General features: G+C 38.4%; 2 protein-coding genes across 2 annotated transcripts in view; both read left to right on the top strand.

Moving 5' to 3' along the window:
• The window catches only part of LOC110465819 (solute carrier family 13 member 2-like), a 37272-nt gene that overhangs the window by 13134 nt on the left and 5245 nt on the right, over positions 1 to 18893 (top strand). Inside the window, exons 2-14 of the mRNA XM_021521922.1 lie at positions 2824 to 2973; positions 5158 to 5273; positions 5595 to 5746; positions 6837 to 6939; positions 7825 to 7956; positions 8741 to 8872; positions 9319 to 9402; positions 9919 to 10029; positions 10615 to 10718; positions 13052 to 13133; positions 13319 to 13517; positions 13913 to 14075; positions 14228 to 14450. Coding sequence (XP_021377597.1) covers positions 2824 to 2973; positions 5158 to 5273; positions 5595 to 5746; positions 6837 to 6939; positions 7825 to 7956; positions 8741 to 8872; positions 9319 to 9402; positions 9919 to 10029; positions 10615 to 10718; positions 13052 to 13133; positions 13319 to 13517; positions 13913 to 14075; positions 14228 to 14450 — 1751 coding nt within the window. The remainder of the gene's footprint in view (positions 1 to 2823; positions 2974 to 5157; positions 5274 to 5594; positions 5747 to 6836; positions 6940 to 7824; positions 7957 to 8740; positions 8873 to 9318; positions 9403 to 9918; positions 10030 to 10614; positions 10719 to 13051; positions 13134 to 13318; positions 13518 to 13912; positions 14076 to 14227; positions 14451 to 18893) is intronic.
• On the top strand, positions 13140 to 16410 carry LOC110465829. The gene is made up of 4 exons (XM_021521937.1): positions 13140 to 13517; positions 13913 to 14075; positions 14228 to 14494; positions 14954 to 16410. Exons 1-4 carry the CDS (start codon positions 13203 to 13205, stop codon positions 15826 to 15828), a joined length of 1620 nt encoding a protein of 539 aa, XP_021377612.1. The 5' UTR covers positions 13140 to 13202; the 3' UTR covers positions 15829 to 16410.

Genomic DNA, 18893 nt, shown 5'->3' with positions numbered 1-18893 from the left:
TAATTCTGTTTCCCTTGAGAGGGATCTGGATAAGTGGCCGGGACGCTGTGTTGACCAGGTTGTGATGGGGCCTAGGGAGCACTCTAAGTTGGAGCGTCTCCTTAGGCTGGCTCTCCATGTTCTGTCCTACGTAGACTGATTTACCGGTGGAGCAGCTCCCCAGCAAGGTTGGACTGATGGAGCGCCTCAGCCAGGCAATTTGCAAGGCACATCATGATGCGATGGCCTTACTGTCGGCTGCCATGTCACACCTTGTTGTTGCCCGCCGGTTGTCGGTCCTTTCTGGACTGCCAGTCGGCGATTCCTATCGGGCTACCCTTTTGGAGGCTCCCTTGACTGGCAAAGATTTGTTTGGCGGGGTCCTTCCCTCAGTGCAATCTGAGGTGAGGTTGGACCCGTTTGCGTCTGAGGATGCACGCCACAATTCTGCAGACAAGGGCGTTAGCAGAAAGAGTCAGGCTTCTGGCTCCTCCAGGCGTAGGAGGAAGGAGGCAAAGACGGCTGCTTTTCAGCAGCAGGCTGCCCCTCCGACTTCCGCTCCGGCGCAACGTCGGAAATCTTCCTTCCGCGGTAGGGGTTCCCATAGGGGTCGAGGCAAAGCCAAATTTTCCAGAGGGAGGAAGGGTTCCTGATTCTTCCTTGCCCTAGGTTACTCCTTGTCCACTGTCTGTAGCCGCTCCAACGCCCTTGGGCGCGGGAGGCTCCGCCGATGTGGTTTGGGAAGGGCTAGATTGGCCCCTTCCGGACTTGCCAGTAGGCGGTCTGCTGTCCCATTTCGTTTCTCAGTGGAAGGAAATCACATCAGACAGTTGGGCCCAAGGGGTTGTGTCCAAGGGTCTCTGATCCCGCTCCTTCGGGATCCACCTCTGGCGCGAGAGCCTATCTTTTTCCCTTCTCCTTTCGATCCGGGAAAGGTGGAGGCTCTCAGTTCGGAGGTTCAGGCCATGATCGCGAAGGGCGCGATCGAGGAACTTTCACCAGACCGGTGGTATCCAGGGTTTTACTCCCGGGTCTTCCTTGTATCACCTTAGTACGATCAACACGTACAGTCTCGGGGTAGATGCACCCATTTACTTCGACGACTCCCTGTTGCTCCAAGTGGATCCAGTTATCCTGTCCCGGAGCACGAGGTCGGTTCTGGCCGTTCTGTGCCGCCTAGGGTTCATTTCTTCCAGGGAGAAGTCGGAGGTTCTCTCCTCCCAGGATTTTGTTTTCCTCGGTTATCGGTTCAGAACTGATCTGGGGTTTGTCCTTCCACCAGCGTCCAAGTTCGAGAAGGCCCATCTGTTGGTCTCCGTTCTGGTCGGTGTGGAGCGGATTCAGGTTCGATGGTACCTTCGGATCCTCGGTTACCTGAATTCACTGGCGGATGTGGTTCCTTGGGTCGGCTTCACATCCGTCCGCTCCAACTGTTCCTTCTGTCAGTTTGGTCTCCGGTGTCTCGGCAATGGGATGTGTACATTCCTCTGCCGGAGTCGGTGAAGGACTCTCGAGAGCAGGATCACTTAGAGTTTCGTCTTCCGCCGTCTACCAATCTCGATGGTCCACCTTCGGTGACTGGTGTGTCGGACGGTCGATTGATCCAGTCTCTGCCTTTGTTCCCGTTGTAGCCGACTTTCTTTTGTCTCTGTTCCAGGACAAAGGTCTGTCTCCGGGAACTATTGCAGGCTATCGTTCAGCTATTGCTAGTGTGCTGGCTTTCTATGGTAGCAAGTCTGTGGGCTCGGACGCTTCATTGTCGGACCAGTCCATGCAGGTGTCAGGGGTTAGGGCTCATGAGGTTCGCGCTTTAGCTACTTCGTGGGCCTTATTTAATGGTTTTTCTTACGCTGAGGTCATGACAGCTGCTGTTTGGATGGGTCATTCTACGTTTACGGAGTTCTATCTCCGATCTTTGTCGAGGACAGTCTGACGGGTTGTATTCTTTGGGCCCTCTTGTGGCTGCCCAATCCGTTGTCTGTCCTCCCTCTTCTTTTGCATAACCCTCATTATGTCTTCTCCGCGTGATCCGGAACGCTGGTCGTAATCAGGCTCTGTGTCACAAAAGAAAACGTATTTTAAATTTTTCCTCCGGGGGTATGGGTCCTATTGTTGGAACCCTTCATCGCTCCACGAAGACATCACTGCGGTAAGTCGAATTCGCATTATAATGACTGTGGTAACGTATTTTGAAAAAGAATTGAGGTTTCTCTTGTGAAACCAATTTCTATTATAAATACTTACCACAGTCACTAGGTGAGTTCCCTCCCAGCCTCCCCTTGTCTCCTTGGCTCTCACTTTTTTGGGCTTTGGAATTATGAGGTGGGAAGCATGGCTTCATGTCTGATCACGTGCGTGAACACTGCCGTCTGATTGATGGGTTTTCCATGGGGGAAAAATCTTTATTTACGTATGTAAAGAGCCAAGTAAGGTTTTAATATGCGTTATAATGACTGTGGTAAGTATTTATAATAGAAATTGGTTTCACAAGAGAAACCTCAGATCCTTACTATAACGACACATTAGTATGCTTGCATTGATTAAGTTGTTTTCAATAGAAAATCAAAATCAAAAGCTAATAGCTAATTTGGCAAAGTATCTAAGAATAGCCAATAGAAAACGACAAAATGTACAGAAGAGCTAGTCAGTAACATATCTATATGCCCTTGTTATATACTACAGTAGTGTTACCGTTAAAGCGGACGCTTTATTAAAGAATACTACATATATATAAATTTAGTCCATTTTTGAAACCTACCACATGAACTGAAAATATCAGAGAATGAATCTCTTTAACAATTACGTCTGCATTGACTTAAACCTTCAAACTGCTTTGTCTTTCAGGAATCAAGATGTGCCTACGTCATGGTTTCCATGGCGATCCTGTGGTTGACGGGGGCGTTACCCATCACTGTCACAGCCATGATGCCGATGTTTCTCCTGCCATTACTTTCTGTCCAGCCCGGAAAAGTGGTTTGCGGAAACTACTTCAATGTGAGTGATTCAAATCAATGTAATTATAAGCGCGTGCTGACTGTTACAATGTACTATGCAAATGTAAACTACATGTACTTGGACGAGAGCGCGGAATGGTAAGGTATTATATCACTCATTTTAGGTACGATTGATCAAGGTGGTCCACGGTAATTGTGTTCCCATGTTTTTATAAAGTTCTCATTTATCCGTTGATCCTCTCGTCTTTAGCGACGCATACGGAAAACTAATGTTCCAAAGTGACCCGAAGTTCTATACGCACTATTCCTCTCTGATGTGTAAGTATAAGAAACATTAAAATGTGTTTTGGGAGGACACGGAGATCAAGCTTGAGTAAGGAGAATACATTTTCTGTTGATGTCAATGATAAGTGAGAGAGCAAAACGTTTTTTACGCTCCTCATAAAGGTGATTTTGGCAGCAAAAAGTTCATTCCGCAATATAGGGGCATTTTACCCGGCGTTAATCTGAACGCCTTCCTACGTCCAATGCTACACCCTACAACATCAGGATATATGCATATACTTTTTTATTTCTTTGGATTCTGCGTCGAAATATAAGCCTCTGAGTGTGGGTACAATAATGCATTTGTTTTTCTAAAAAGCACTGAATGAAAAAGTATGACCGGGGCAACTCGAGTGAAAAAGTATGACCGGGGAAACTCGAGTGCGATGTCGAAATCTCATTTTATCTTCATTTGATCAAAGTACATCGTACTTACAGGTAGTAAACCAATCGAAATCGCTGATTACATGTAAATGAAGTACATGTATAATGATATGTAGTTAGCCCGATGCATACAATGTACCGGTAAGTTTAACCTTCGTCTTTTTTGTCCCCCGTAATGAGGACGGAAGATATCATAAGAGCAGACATATGTAACATAGCTATCAAAAATAAAAATAAATAACACTGGGCGGATACAGATTTTACCAGCGTAGGGCGAAAGGTTGACTGGGCGAAATGTCCCGGTATATAGTATACAGTTAATTCAGTCAATAGTCAAAACGGTTTTCCCCTCGATGTTTTGACTAACCTACACATTTGCAATTGTCTTTAATGATAATCGGGTATTTATTATACTAACGTCACAGTTACCCGATCGGGACAGTACCCAAATCGGGACACTTGAAGGAAAAAGTCACAAGAAATGTGCATGATGTGCAAAGAAGTATTTGCTAAATTGGATACTAATATACCAATAAAACATTATATGAACTTCATTTATTGCCACTTATGGTTACAATCAGTTTTAGTTTGTAAATAATGACGAAAATGTAACGTTCTAAATTGATGTGCCATGCGACGTTATTGATTTTCAATTTTTGTATGTGACTTTTCACAATCCTACTATTTCACAACTAATGGTAGTTTGGTAAAGAAATTCATTCCATTCAGAACGACCCTTGACTCTTAAATATTCCAAAGATATGCCATTTCTGCTTAATACTTTTTTCATCTCCAAATATAAGCCAAAACTGGTAGGGGTGTCCCGATTTGGGTACGGTTTCATCTGTTTCGCGATTATGTAACCATGACTTTGTTTCCGGTTTTATTTATAGAACCACGCGCCGGAATTATCAACTTATCAAAATGAAAAGATAACATATATTTAGGAAAAGTGAACAAAAATTACTGAGATTGGTACTATGGTATGAAATACGTCATTATTTCATTTAAAAGTGTCCCGAGTTGGGTACTGTGACGTTAGAATTAGTCTGATCGAGATCGGGTTGTGATTATACTACAATCAATCTGATCGAGATCGGGGTGTGATTGTTCTGGCCTTTGCATCGCAACATGGGGTTATGATTTTTACCGCTACCTTAACTACATTTTTTGTATTACAAGAATCCCTGTTTTCAACTAATTCCAGTAAACCCTGCTCTGATATTTCTTGAAAACGTTCTCTTTGAGCGACAGCCATCTTCGGAAACGTCTGCTTGTAAACAAACGACGTCAGTGTTCGCACAGCGCTTTAATCGAGATCAAAAACATGATTGGGCGCGTTCGTTGCCAAGGAAACGTGTTTCAGTTCGAGAGCTTCACATAAAAATAGTTCTGACTGTATATGAATTACGCTATTGTCACTATGAATATAGTCAAACTTGTTTTATTACTTTTCATATAGAAAGTGATCAGGTAACAACATATATTGTTATACTTACTTTGACTTATGTTACAGGATATCAGTGCGCTGTTTCTAGTGGGATTGATAATTGGCGTTGCTATGCACGAGGTCAACTTACACAAACGTATCGCCATCAGAATTACAATGCTGTTGGGCGCAAGTCCGAACTCGTGAGTGAGAGATATTGAAATGGCTACTAAACCTGACGATTCCTTTATTATTAAAAACCGCATTTTTTACAGATAAACTTTAAACTTTGCAATAGATTTTAACATATACGTTCCCGAAGTTTAAACAATGGATTAGATTTCCCCCCGCAGTATGATTTCCATATAATGTATTTGCCCACTCTTTCCCATATGGTTGACGCTGGAAGAGTAAATAGATTCCCGTGCAGTTTCTATCTTGAAAACAACTTTTCCAATTGATGGATACGAGGTTTACCACTTTTCATTTCATATCTTGTAAACTCGCGTATCTTTTCCCGCCAGAATGATGCTGGGACTGATGATCTCCACGTGGTTCCTGTCCATGTGGATCAGTAATACAGCAACAGCTTCTATGATGCTTCCCATCCTAATAGCTGTCTCTGAGCAGACGAGAGCGATGGATGACGAGAGTGAAGCTACTGCAACAAGTACACGTGTGTAGGACTTGTGTAGACGATCTTACATTTGTGTGATAGGCACAAAACATATTTCGCATGGGCACCCCTACACACCCCTACATACATACCCAAAACAAACAAGTGCATTTTGTAACGTATAGAAAACGTACACGCACAGCTTCCAACCCCCCCCCCCCCCGAAAACACTCATGTACTGTCAAAGTTAAATTTTGAGTGTGTAGATATTTTCTCGAAATAAAATGTACTCAAAGCATGCATTTTCACACCGTACTTTTTCCATATCATGTTAGCTTATGTGATTTGTACTGTTCATGCCTTGTAATCAATACTTTGAATAAATGCAGTTTAAACCAAATATACTTGATTATAAAATTCATTCGGATTACAACTTACCGGTCCTCCTTCTCAGTTTTATTTTTGTAATGTCGATAGCTTCATCGATATATATTCGTTGTTGTTTTAAATAAAGGATTGGTGCCCACTTTAACGCTCAAAGGACCATAACAGATAAGCATTTTTTTTTTTTGTCAGAAATAAAAATAGCGTTATGTCATGGCACGGCACTGTATTGTATCTTTGAGTAAGATACTTTACTCAGCTTGTTCCTGTCTACTCAGCTGTAAATGAGTACGTGGTTGGGCAGTGCTAGAATTGTTGAATGCTAGCTGTTAGCGCTGAAATGGCAGCACCGGCTGTATGCTCCCCAGGTAGTTGAGAAAGGTGTTGGCTGGTTGCAAGGGACCTAGAACCACGGATAATAATTTATAAACCGCTTTGAGACGACCTACGAACTAGGTTGTGATAAAGCGGTATACAAGAACCTCGAATTATCATTATTATCATTAAATGGAGTTTAACTTTTGTATAAATAGATCCCTGCAGATTACATAATGAAGGGGTTGAAGTTGCAGAAGGATCGAAATATGATATTTTGTTAAGGTGATTACGGAAAAAATAATTCTCAATATAAATGTTAAGGAATTATTGCGGAACAGGTAGGTATTTTCTAAAAGGTATTCGTGTATTGCATATTGACATATAAGCTTAATATCTGATCTTATTAAGTATATTCGGTACATTGAAATGTTGTAAACACTTGTTTCAGTTAAGCAAAACGGAAACACTGACGTGCAAGATGCTCATTTGACAGAAGTTGCCCATGGAAATTCAAAAGTGGAGGCCTCTCCTCAGCTTAAAGACGTGAAAAGGTACCTCGGGACACGTGTCCATTATACCATACATGTATGAATCTTATTAGAGATCATACACATACAAATATCGTACTCCCATTAATCAGGGAAAGTTTCGAGGAAAAGTGTAATTATAATTCACAATGTCATACATTATAGTGTATATTTGGAGACTTTGAAGATTGTTTTGGAAAAACGTTTTCTTTTGTTAGTTCCAAAGCCATCCCATACTTTACTATAGTATATCTTTTTAGATTTTTTTTAGAGTTTAATTTCTTAAAGAGCTGAAACTTATCAATGGTTATTACTAGTAACAATTCTATATTTAACTGTTTAATGTTATTCTTTTATTCATATATCTTTCATTTCAAATCATATAAGTCCAGGGAGACGATGATCCCTAGTACGTAGTCAGTCACCAAACATTTACTTTATGCTTTTTTTTATTCTAATGTTATGACACTTGACTCAGTTGTAGCCAAAAATTGCAAAGTACTCCTCTTATGATTGAAATTTATACAGTATCATGGGTTTTACGGACCATCTCGTCTGTTTCAAAAGAAGTTGAGACAACTATGGATATCCACCATTTGGGCCTCTGGCATCCTAGAAGAAAGAAACAACTTTACGTTGATCATGTTAAACATACGGGCGTTGTAGATTTCTTATTTTTAGATAGTTCTGTGTCTTTCGTTCAATTACTTATTCATTTCGTTTCATATGCTGACACCACACGGTAAACAGATTGTCTCATTATCATAGAAGTACGTACCATGTTGAAAGAAAAATAGAAATATCTTGATACACATTAGAATGATAACGTTCGGTCCCTATTGAGTCTTGTAGATATTGTATACCAAGACAATCTATACATTAATGATATAACAATTGATTATTTTACAGTAAAGGCCATCATGATAGCAAGCGTTTGAAAAAAGGACTTGCATTGAGCGTGGCATACGCTTCAAATATTGGGGGAATTGCCACACTTAACGGTTGTGGGCCCAACTTAGTTCTTAAGGTACAGGTTGACAGGTAAGTATTGTGTATCTTATTAATGCAAGTATGTCAGCTACTTATACATGTACCGGACAATTATCGCCGCAGTTTAATTGTCGCCTGTTTTGCCCTCCTTAGCACGAGCGAATTTAGCATACACCGAACATTAATAAACAACATAATATGCATACTTAACAAATGTAAAGGGCAAAATTCATACTGGGTAAATATTGATTTTACTGGCGAAGGCGGAAAATATAACCAGGCGAAAATTTCCCGGTAAAAAGAAACTTTTCTTAATGAATATTTAGCAGAAAGAGTGTCTGTTGTATTCATACTACATGTGGCAGGATTTTTTTGTGTATAAAATACATTAATTGAAACTATTTTTAAATGAAATATTAGCCATATGTTTTATGTTATATCAAGCCAACTAAGGTTACAAGCCTCTGTTTTCTAGTGCTGTATGGAGAATTACGTTTCACTGCTATTTCACATTAACGTTATAATGTATGCAAGTTTGCTCTAGTACGTGTTTAAAGAAAAGGCTCAAACAAACAAACAAACGAAAAACGAAAGAAGAATGACACAGTTCTGAATTTGTGGTCTCGACTTCCATAAAGCCCACATCATTTATACGCAGCCTCAGAATGGTATTCCTACCAAAGGTAATGACAAGTTTATACAGATGTTTACATTGCTATATCTAACATTCATCAGATTGATTGAACACTCAGAAGATATCTTGATATATTTAATACTCGTATAACGTTAACGATTTAAGCATGCACGTCCTCTTTTAACATCCTATCTTTTTAAGACGTTTCCAAGACTACGGAGCTGTTGACTCCGGGATAACGTACGCCAACTGGATAGGGTTCGCTTTCCCTGTGTCGCTCATCTTGTTGATTCTCGCTTGGGTCTGGCTCCAGATAGTCTTCTTAAGGTGTGGGTACGTAAAACACTAAATTCTAAATATAAGGTTTCACACCAGTAATTTAACCAATAAGAAATGTGGTATATACTTGCATGTGTATACCTTGCATAAGATGACACCCGAAACGAATTAACTACCTTTCCAACTAACGCATCATTTGCATAAATAGCATGAAAAGCAAATAAGATTTAAGATTTGGAATTAGATCTGGACATTTGTTTTTATAAATGTAGTAACTGCATTAAAAACTTCGACTGTATTTTTGGAGATTCCAGACCATATAAGAGACACTAAATAACAAAATAAAAAACGTTATCCCTTTTAAATGATGAAACACTATAGAAAATAAGAGGACCCAACTTCAGTTAAAGTGATGTTTATGCGAACCCATACCTGTACGAAATTAATGTTAATTTTGATCATGTTTTAACTTATATATTTTTTCATTTCATTACTTTAAGATGCTGTGAGGCAGCTGAAAAAAGCAGACATGCTAAGATGGAGGCGTTCGTTCAGCGGGAGTACAAACAGCTGGGACGTATAAAGTAAGATCGAGATATAGTTCATCTATATGTTCTATTTCGCTATTTTTCTGTCGACTGCGACATATAGAGATCACTAATTCTTGTCGTCTCGGTGTCATGACCGATCTTAGATTATAGCATACGAATTAATTATGGGCGATAATTTTTTAATCGCTTTTGTGTTCATAAAAATTAATGCAAATACTTGTATTATCACAACCTCACTCAAGTTTGAGTTCAATCATAAATTAAATATTGTTGCGAGTTATCAGGTGTCTATTAACGAAATTAAAACTATGTCTATTTTTTGAAATCATATACTGTTATAGTTAACCTGTAAAAGCTATTTAGTTTGACAGGAAAAATGTGACTCCTTCCTGGAATCAGACCGGCCTTCTTTCAAAGACAGCATATTATCAAGATATTTTTGGCTGTAAGGAAACAAATGCTTATTTTCAATGCTGATCTTTTTTTTAAATAAATAAGCTTACTATCGAGATTTCAGGGGATAACATTACACCTGATGCTGGTTTACAGGTTTGGAGAGATCACCGTCCTGGTGCTGTTTTTAACACTGGCTCTACTGTTGTTATTCCGTGATCTGCCTGACATTGGAGGCTGGGGGGATTTGTTCCTGGACGCAGACGGGTACGTGGTACAATGTATACAGTAACTAATCTAAATACATCGCTATTTGATTCATTATCATATGACGGGGACAGTTTGTGATATTACATATAAACTTACTTATTTGACAAAAGATAGGGAAACAAGTAATTTCCACTCATTTTAATCACTCTTGTTGGCCAGGCTGTTGGCGCGCGGGTAGTCCGAATGTGGGAGAACTTGTTTACATTCTGTTCAATAGAATTTACGATTCAAGAGTATTTGATGATTGCAAAATAGCTGTCGCACCACTTTCTCTGAAGCCAAAAACTATGGTCATAATTGACCACATGATGTAGCCTTAAAAAAGGTGGAAGCGAATGTTTGATTTCCAGCAGAGGACATGAAATATAGGTCAAGGAATCCGACAATCGCTCATTTCACCGTTTTGCTCCGGAATACATAATACATCTGTCACAGTGCTTTTCCTTGAATAGTGAATTAGATGTGGAGAAACGTTTACATATTTGTTTAGTATTTTTCTGTTCTTTTGACTATAGGGTAAACTTGCGCTTCCATTGTTTTCTGAAAGCAATAGTTACTTGTACTTGTACATGTATTTTGCAGGAACAGTACAGTAACAGATTCCACGGCTGCGATCCTTCTGGGGAGCCTCCTGTTTGTTTTACCCAACAAGCTACCAAACGTCTGGTGCTTGAACACATCATCAGGTAAAGTTATAAACACGTATACTAACAGAACAATAATTAGCAAACGCATCATATCACAAAATGATCATGTTTCGTCCTTCTAGGACTCATCGGTGATGATAGGGACCAAAAGGTTGGAAATCCATAATTTTAAACCACTGTTGAAACAGAAAAGTGAATATTGAAGTTTTCTTGCATTCGAAGATGACATGCTTACAATGGCGTAGCTAGCCCTTGTTCTGAGTGGATTCATCTAGGAGTCGGTCCATTAGACCTAGTAGGGAGGGGGGGGGGGGGGGGGGGGAGTCAAAGCAATAAAATGAGAATGGTTTTAGTTTGTTTTTCTGTTTGATAATTTGTTGGATTCACTTCGATTCGATACCGGCGTATAGGCAGCTACATGTACGCGCCTGGCTTAACATACCGATTTGAACGTGAATGCTGTAGACTTGATTATAAAGAAATACATCTGACCGTCAAACTAGCCTAAACAACTATCTTTCATAAGCGCCAACCTGTGTTATGTGTTATGGTACCCCATGGTTGTGATCTCTTTAATCCCCGAGGTTTGCTGTAGCCTTAATGGCCCCGTTTATCTCGTTTGAGTAGTAGCATAGTTTATACAGAATACACTTTACCAAGGATTTTGTTTGAAAGTAGCCAGTACTCCTCTAAATGTTCAAATTCATAATTTAGGGGTTTTACACATCTGCCCTTCTGTTTCAATAGTATTTTAATTTAGATTTCAAACGTTTTGATCCCTAGCATCACCTTTGACTCCAAGAAGGACGAAACAGCTATATGATGCTGCGTTGTTTATTTTTGCATACTGTATCTATTACCAAATAATAAAGGTGGAATCCTCTTTGTGTGTGTGTGTGTGTGTGTATGTGTGTATATGTGTGTGTATGTGTGTATGTGTGTATATGTGTGTGTATGTGTGTGTATGTGTGTGTATGTGTGTGTATGCATGTGTGTATGTGTGTGTGTGTATGTGTATGTGTGTGCGTATGTATGTGTGTACGTGTGTATATGTGTGTGTATGTGTGTATGTATGTGTGTGTATGTGTGCGTGTGTGTATATGTGTGTATATGTGTGTGTATGTGTGTATGTGTGTGTGTATGTGTGTATATGTGTTTGTATGTGTGTATGTGTGTGTATGTGTGTGTGTGTATGTGTGTGCGTGTGTATGTGTGTATGTGTGTGTATGTGTGTGTGTGTATGTGTGTGTATGTGTGTGTGTGTGTATGTGTGTGTGTATGTGTGTATATGTGTGTGTGTGTGTGTATGTGTGTGTGTATGTATGTGTGTATGTGTGTGTGTGTGTGTATGTGTGTGTATGTGTGTGTGTGTGTATGTGTGTGCGTATGTATGTGTGTATGTGTGTGTATGTGTGTGTGTGTGTGTGTGTGTGTGGGTGGGGAAGGGAGGGGGGAGAGTGTGGGTGTGTATGTGTGGGTGGGAATCTGGGTGTGGGAGTCGAGGAGTTTTACGCACCTGTCCCTCTGTTTCAACAGTAGTTAAATTTGGATTTCGAACGTGTTGATCCCTTGCATCACAATGCGTCATTTATGAATGGAATTAAAGAAAACCGCAAATACCCTTTTTATGAATTTTGTTAAAGACCAAGTTCAAAGGATGAACCATCCTCTGGCTTTGGGGAATAAGTGTCGACTATTTGAGTTAGTGTAATAGGAAGGATAGAACTGCTTGCACAAGTATGTTAATTTATGCACGTGAACATGAACATATTGTTCAAAACAAAAATAATATGCTATTTGTATTACTCTGTATACATGTATCTGTATTAAATGGTGCTTTGCATTTGAAAATAGTAACCATTTCAACTACTTCACGAACAAAGAGTCAAAAGTATCTATCATAGTAAGCTGTATCAAGCATAAGTATGTATATAATAACTATGTTATAATTATGTATGAGAATGAAATGAATTGCTACATGGAAATTAGTAAATTCCTAAGTAACATATATTTATGGCTGAATATATGAGTATTCTAGATCTACTTATCTATGCATATGAAATGAGTTTTAGTAGTGAAAACAGCAACTGCTTTATAAAGTTGTTATGTGAAGGTACGAGCAGGAACATACTAGTTGTGTTATATTTATATAGGAAACGAACTTAAGGGAAAATTACTGTATATAGAACAAACACAGTGCGGCGGAACAGGGATCCTTACATTTAAACAATGTTTGTTGTTCTTCCATAAAACAATGGGATGCTACTTTGGTACAGGTAGATAGGTAATTACCATAGAAAGACTATTTTCCTGCTAATCAGATCTTCATATCTATCTCCTTTTGTCTTTTACTTACCTATACATAATTTCAGGACCGGGAGAGTTACACAATAGCTCTGTTCCGGGTTCCGTCCGGATCAAATCGGTTCTGACTTTATGCGCGGCGGAAGTCACGTGATTTTCTGCAAAGTCTAGGCATGCTGACTTCCGGCGTCCGAAGCAACGTCGTCTGCTTCAGTCATTATGCCGTCTAACAAGCATTGGTGCGTTGTACCAGGGTGTAATTCGGACGGGAGAAAAGTTGGTCGGTATCCCTTTATGCAAAATGTTCAGTATTTTCCGTTCCCGGGTATTGTTAGAAAGCCAAAACTTCGAAAAAAGTGGTTAGACCAGATCATGAGGAAAGACTACGAGGCAAAACCACATCACCGTGTCTGCTCGCTCCACTTCATCGACGGCAAGCCAACAGATGATAATCCAGTCCCTACACTTTTCAGCAGAAACAATTATGGGAAACCCAAAGCAGTCAGAAATATGACGTCAATTACAAAACGACAGGTAATAACTCCCCAAGTAGAATTTATGAATTGTAAGCATTGTACTAAAAAGTATATGATGTACTATTAGCCTATAAAAGTAGAAATTAAACGGAGAGTGTGGGGATGGTCAGCGCAAAACTTGTCATTCTCTGTACTTTCTTTTAAAACTACTTGGTAGGTAGAATAACGTATTTTTGAAGATGCTGGAACTTTTCAATAGAAACAAAATTTATTTTGAAGCAAACATTAATATAAGACATTTAAGTAATAAAAAGGTTGTAAATACTTAACACACATTTTTCTAAATAAGAATCATGTAGATCATTTTGATTATAACTCATTGATTATAATTGATGATGCAATTTTACTTTTGTAACTTTACAAAAAGTTTATTCTGTGTATTTATTTTCTTAGGAACACCTACAGGTAGCATCTATACCATCAGCTCTTGAAGAAAGAAATCTTCCATCTGAAGTTGACATGGTGTTTTCCCCTCCATTTGTTTGTACTGTTGAAGTTGAAACAGCTGTTCATGCCATAGATTTCTGTGCTGATCATTCATGCTTCTTCAATGAAGGTAAGGAGTGAACTAATTACCAGGTTTAGTTAATTCTATCTAATTTGAACCATATCCTCATACAAGTAATTGAAATTAAAAATATGGACTCTGTATAAATATAAACAATATCAACCATTTAATGGACACTTGTTTTATAATTAACATTGCAGATGTGGATATGTCAAAAGACCATAGCTACTCTGTAGGACAGATTACATCAGACACAGCTGTAGAAGTCAGAGATTCTGCTGTCCAGACAGACTTATCCATGTGGGATATACAAGCTAATTCACAGAAACTTGAAGACCTTGAACAGAAGCTAGGAAACAAGGATGCTCTTTTGCGGAATTTGTTTGTTGACAAAGTCACCAGAACAGATGAGAGTGTGATGCAGTACACAGGAATACCATCAAGGGATTTGCTTTTTGGACTATTTGGTTTGTACATTTATTTTGTTTGTATTATTGTATTCATTCCAGTCATTGTGTGATAATGTAAAATATTTAAGTCTTATTTAAATTGAGCCACATGCATATTTTGATTATATTGGTGTAATATACCTTGTATGCTAATGCATGGATCCTTATATGAATCTTTTCAGTGGTATAGATTAGCATTTTCAATATTCAAATAGGTGTACAGTGAATCAAGTACAAATACTGGGTATGATAATGTAAATTCATACAAAGTTAAGGACTTCTGATTACCTCCATTAATACATAAGTTGATAAATAAAAAATTTAGCTTAAATTCATAGTTTTACACTTTTATGGTACAAATAGTAATAAATTTACAGATTGAGCTCCAGACCAGCTTAACAATATATTGTAAATCCGAAAAAAAAGTTTTTATTATTTTTTCAATCTAAATTTGTGTATTTTTTAAATTTGTCATAGGAATATTAAATAGAGCTTCTCCTACACTGAAGTACTGGTCCGGCCATGGAGGTACTAAAGAAATGCCCAGCTACCAAGAGGATTCACAAAAGCAGAAGAGTGGCCCAAAAAGAAAGCTGTGTCGTTTTGAAGAGTTCATTCTAACTTTGATAAAGCTTCGTTTGGCATTGCTGACATTTTGTTTAGCTGATATTTTCGGAATTGCAAAAAGCAGAGTTTCTCAAACTTACATCACATGGATTAACTTTATGTTTGTTATTTTCACTCCATTATTGAAGTGGCCTTCTTCCAAAAAAGTGAAAAAATTCATGCCAAGATGTTTCCACATGCTTTTCCCAAAGACAACATGTATCATTGATTGTACAGAATTCTTTATTGAAAAGCCAAGATCACCATCAGCTCAAAGTTTGACATATAGTTCATACAAACAAAGGAACACTTTCAAAGCTCTAATCAGCATTACTCCATCTGGTTGTATTAATTTTGTTTCAAATCTATGGAGTGGTAACACATCTGACAAGTACATAACAAGAGAAAGTGGGTTTTTAGATAATATTAAACCTGGAGATGAGGTTATGGCAGACAGGGGTTTTTTGATAAGGGATTTATTATTGGAACGTCATGCAACTTTGAATATGCCACCTTTCACTCGAAAATGTTCATGGGGTAAAGGAAAACGTCTCAATGCTACTGAAATAAAGAAAACACGGAATATAGCGAAACTTAGAATACATGTGGAAAGAGCTATTGAGCGATTGAAAAATTTTCATAGTTTATCAAACACAATGCCCTTAAGTTGCAAGCCAGTAGCAAACCAGATGCTGAAGGTCAGTGCCTTTCTGTGTAATCTTCAGAGACCATTAGTGAGAAAGTGATTACTGTCATCATGCAGACAGTCATACCTATCCAGGAATCAATCATTAATCAATATTTCAATTTGCTACAATATTTGATGTTAAATTATTATATTGTACATCAATTTCCTTTTTCGCGATATATGTTTGGCCTGCAGGTTAAAGGTACATGTATTTCCTGTACTTTTTTAAAGATGCACAATATTATACAGGTGTTAACATAATCAATTATATTTTTTTTCCAAAGCCAACATTCTAAACAGACTTTTTGAAGCTTAGCTAGTTTATATATTGTACAAAATAAGAAGCTGTGAAACTTCTTATGATCTATAACATACCTGGTAATCATTTCAATACAATGAATTTTTGAATGATACTTGTAACATGAATTCATTATGGTATGATAGATAATAATTAATCATAAATCAACTAGCTTATGAATTTCATTTGAACAATACAAATTTTGATTATTTGAATATGTCTGTGTCATTATTCTTGTTTCATTTAGCTGTTCTGCATTACATATACATAATTATACAAGTATGTATTACTGCATGTACTTATCTGGCAATAAGCAAATGACTAGTATACTAAACCCATCCACTTTTATTACAGCTTCATAAGAAATGTCAATAAAATTATTTCAATTACCTTGTAATATGCCAAACTACCTGTTTGAGTCAAAGGTTAAGATTAGTGGACTAGTAGGAAACTAGAACTCAATACATGGATTTAAGATCAATAATGAGTTGAATTGTTCAGCACCAACCTTACCATAAAAGTTTAGTAATTTTCATATCAATTTTCTAAAGTAAGCTTTATTCAGTTTTAACTGACAATAAACACATAGAATTGTCAGAGATTTTCTAGTTTATTCTGTTTGTGATACTTGTGATACAATTTACTCTATTGAACTTTAGATTTTGGAAGAAATTACAAACTCAGTATTCAACGTTTGGGGTATCAATCAAATATCAATTTATGCACCTCTGATTGTGGATTCCAGTCATAGCAATCACTTCATCACCAGGAATAATCATTGCAACAATGCCTTAGTTACATACTTGTCCCAAAATCTTTTAGATTTTTCAACAATATGTTCATAAACCTCTGGGTCAAAATAGATTCTTTCCACAGCAAATGCCTTCTTTGTGTAGAATACAAAGTCACACCATTTAAGTTTACACACCCCCATCTGTCCCTGAATCTGGATGTACCAAGGCGAATCTTTTTTCAAATGGATAACATTTGCATCATCACTGTACAAGTGGTAGTGAGCATCAGCACATGCATCTTGTGGTGTTAAATCTCTGAAGGTATAAGAACATTTGACCTCCAACAACCCTTTTCCACAACACTTACAGCAAACCAGACCATCAGGTGAGGCACCCATAAACGGATGATCAGCATCAACAAAGAAACCACACTCCCTGACTGTTGACTTCTTGTGATTAGATGCATACTGTGTAGAGTACAGTGATCGAGCAATAGGTTCATGGTCTTTGCCAAACCTCAGAATTTCTGGGGCACCTGATCTTGAGGACATAACTGGAGGTGGTGGACACATAACTTTTTTTAATATATAGTTATCATAATTCTCATTGAATCGAAAGTGTAACACTGAAGAAAATATGGAAGCTGTCACACGACCTGTCCTGTAAGCAAACCAGTCAATATTATCAGCTTGACCCCTTGTCATTTCTTCAATCCTCTGCACTGTTTTCACATCAGAATGTGTTGAAATCACTTTTGACGCCAACAAATTTGTAGCATCAACATTACCTTTCACAGTATCTGCAATTTCTGTCAAAGTTGGCGGGAAAATTTCATCATCTGAACTGTCATCATCACTTGGTGGATCCAAAGTTTGAAGAAGCACACTATCACTTTTCTTACACAACAGATAAACCTCTTTCTCCACCTGCCTCTTGGACAAACACTCTGTCCTAACCATAGGATTGTAGTTTAAAGCAGTAGCAGACTTGGGAACAGGTGTTACCTTATTTACTCTGGTATCAATGTGCTCAATCTCTAATGGTGTAGTGGTTCTCCTCGGCTTGTCCCAAACACAAGCAACGTCTGTGCCAACCTCAGTGCTGCGGTCTTTATGTCGATCACAGAAGGCTGACAAGGCAAACAACAATGCCACACAATGCTTACATGTGCCGTCATCACTGAAAATAAATACATAAATGTTCAATGTACGGTCAAACTTCTGTAGCAGAACTGGACTGAGCGTTGGTGGCCGGATAGCTCAAATGGTTAGAGCGTCTTTCTAGTGTTCGGAGGTCCCGGGTTCAACTCCCGGTCTGGTAATTGGCATTGCATTTTCCCTCTCCTGTTAATTTGGCGCCCAACTAAATACACAGAGGTGGTACAGGGTCTCATGTGTGTATTCGGGTCTCAAACTCTAACTCAAAGACCCTGCTTAGCTCTAATGTAAAATTCGGTTCTGACAGTAAAATTTGTATTTAAAATATATTCTTTATCCTTGAATTCTAAGGGTATCTCGTAGTTTTTTCATGACCTGAGTGACTTCAATATAACGTCGTTTGACTGTATTTGCATTAAATGTAAACAATATTATTGCAGGGGTTGTAAGAAACAAATACATTACTTTTGGTTACTTATATATATTTTATTTATATATTTTTTAATTCGATTGGCTCATTGTCATATATCACATTCGACTTTAAATTTTGGAAACTTACGCAACACAAGTGCAACCCCCAGATTTCACATGTCCATCCTTCTGTATGAGAAGCCACGTAGAATACGGAGTGGCACTTTGTCTGGTCTCAGGGATACACGACGCCTTGACGTACAAATGCGAGTCACTATTTGAAATGGTCCCGAGGCAAACGTCATTGATATGATGGTCCATGTAGAGTTTGTAACCATTATCGTTCTTGTAATTTTTCAACCTCGATTCAGACCAACCGCATACGTTCATGAAATATATGATGATATCACAGCACTCCACATTAGGGGCAGAAGTCATATCAGACATCCAGGACTTTACCTTGCTGACGTCATCCAATACAGTTGAATCAACAGTGCGTCTCAGGACGTCCATGTCGTGGTAG

Source organism: Mizuhopecten yessoensis, unplaced genomic scaffold (genome assembly GCF_002113885.1).
Source record: "Mizuhopecten yessoensis strain PY_sf001 unplaced genomic scaffold, ASM211388v2 scaffold11101, whole genome shotgun sequence".
NCBI lineage: Eukaryota > Metazoa > Mollusca > Bivalvia > Pectinida > Pectinidae > Mizuhopecten > Mizuhopecten yessoensis.
Note: the sequence above shows the minus strand (reverse complement) of the source record. Positions and strands in the feature narration are given on the sequence as shown.

Excerpts from the sequence above, each read along its gene's own strand:
- LOC110465829 (XM_021521937.1), top strand. The coding sequence starts at position 13,203 with ATGCCGTCTAACAAGCATTGGTGCGTTGTACCAGGGTGTAATTCGGAC. Across the intron at positions 13,518-13,912 it reads CGTCAATTACAAAACGACAG|GAACACCTACAGGTAGCATC; the intron begins GTAATAACTCCC and ends TTATTTTCTTAG. Across the intron at positions 14,495-14,953 it reads TTTGCTTTTTGGACTATTTG|GAATATTAAATAGAGCTTCT; the intron begins GTTTGTACATTT and ends AATTTGTCATAG.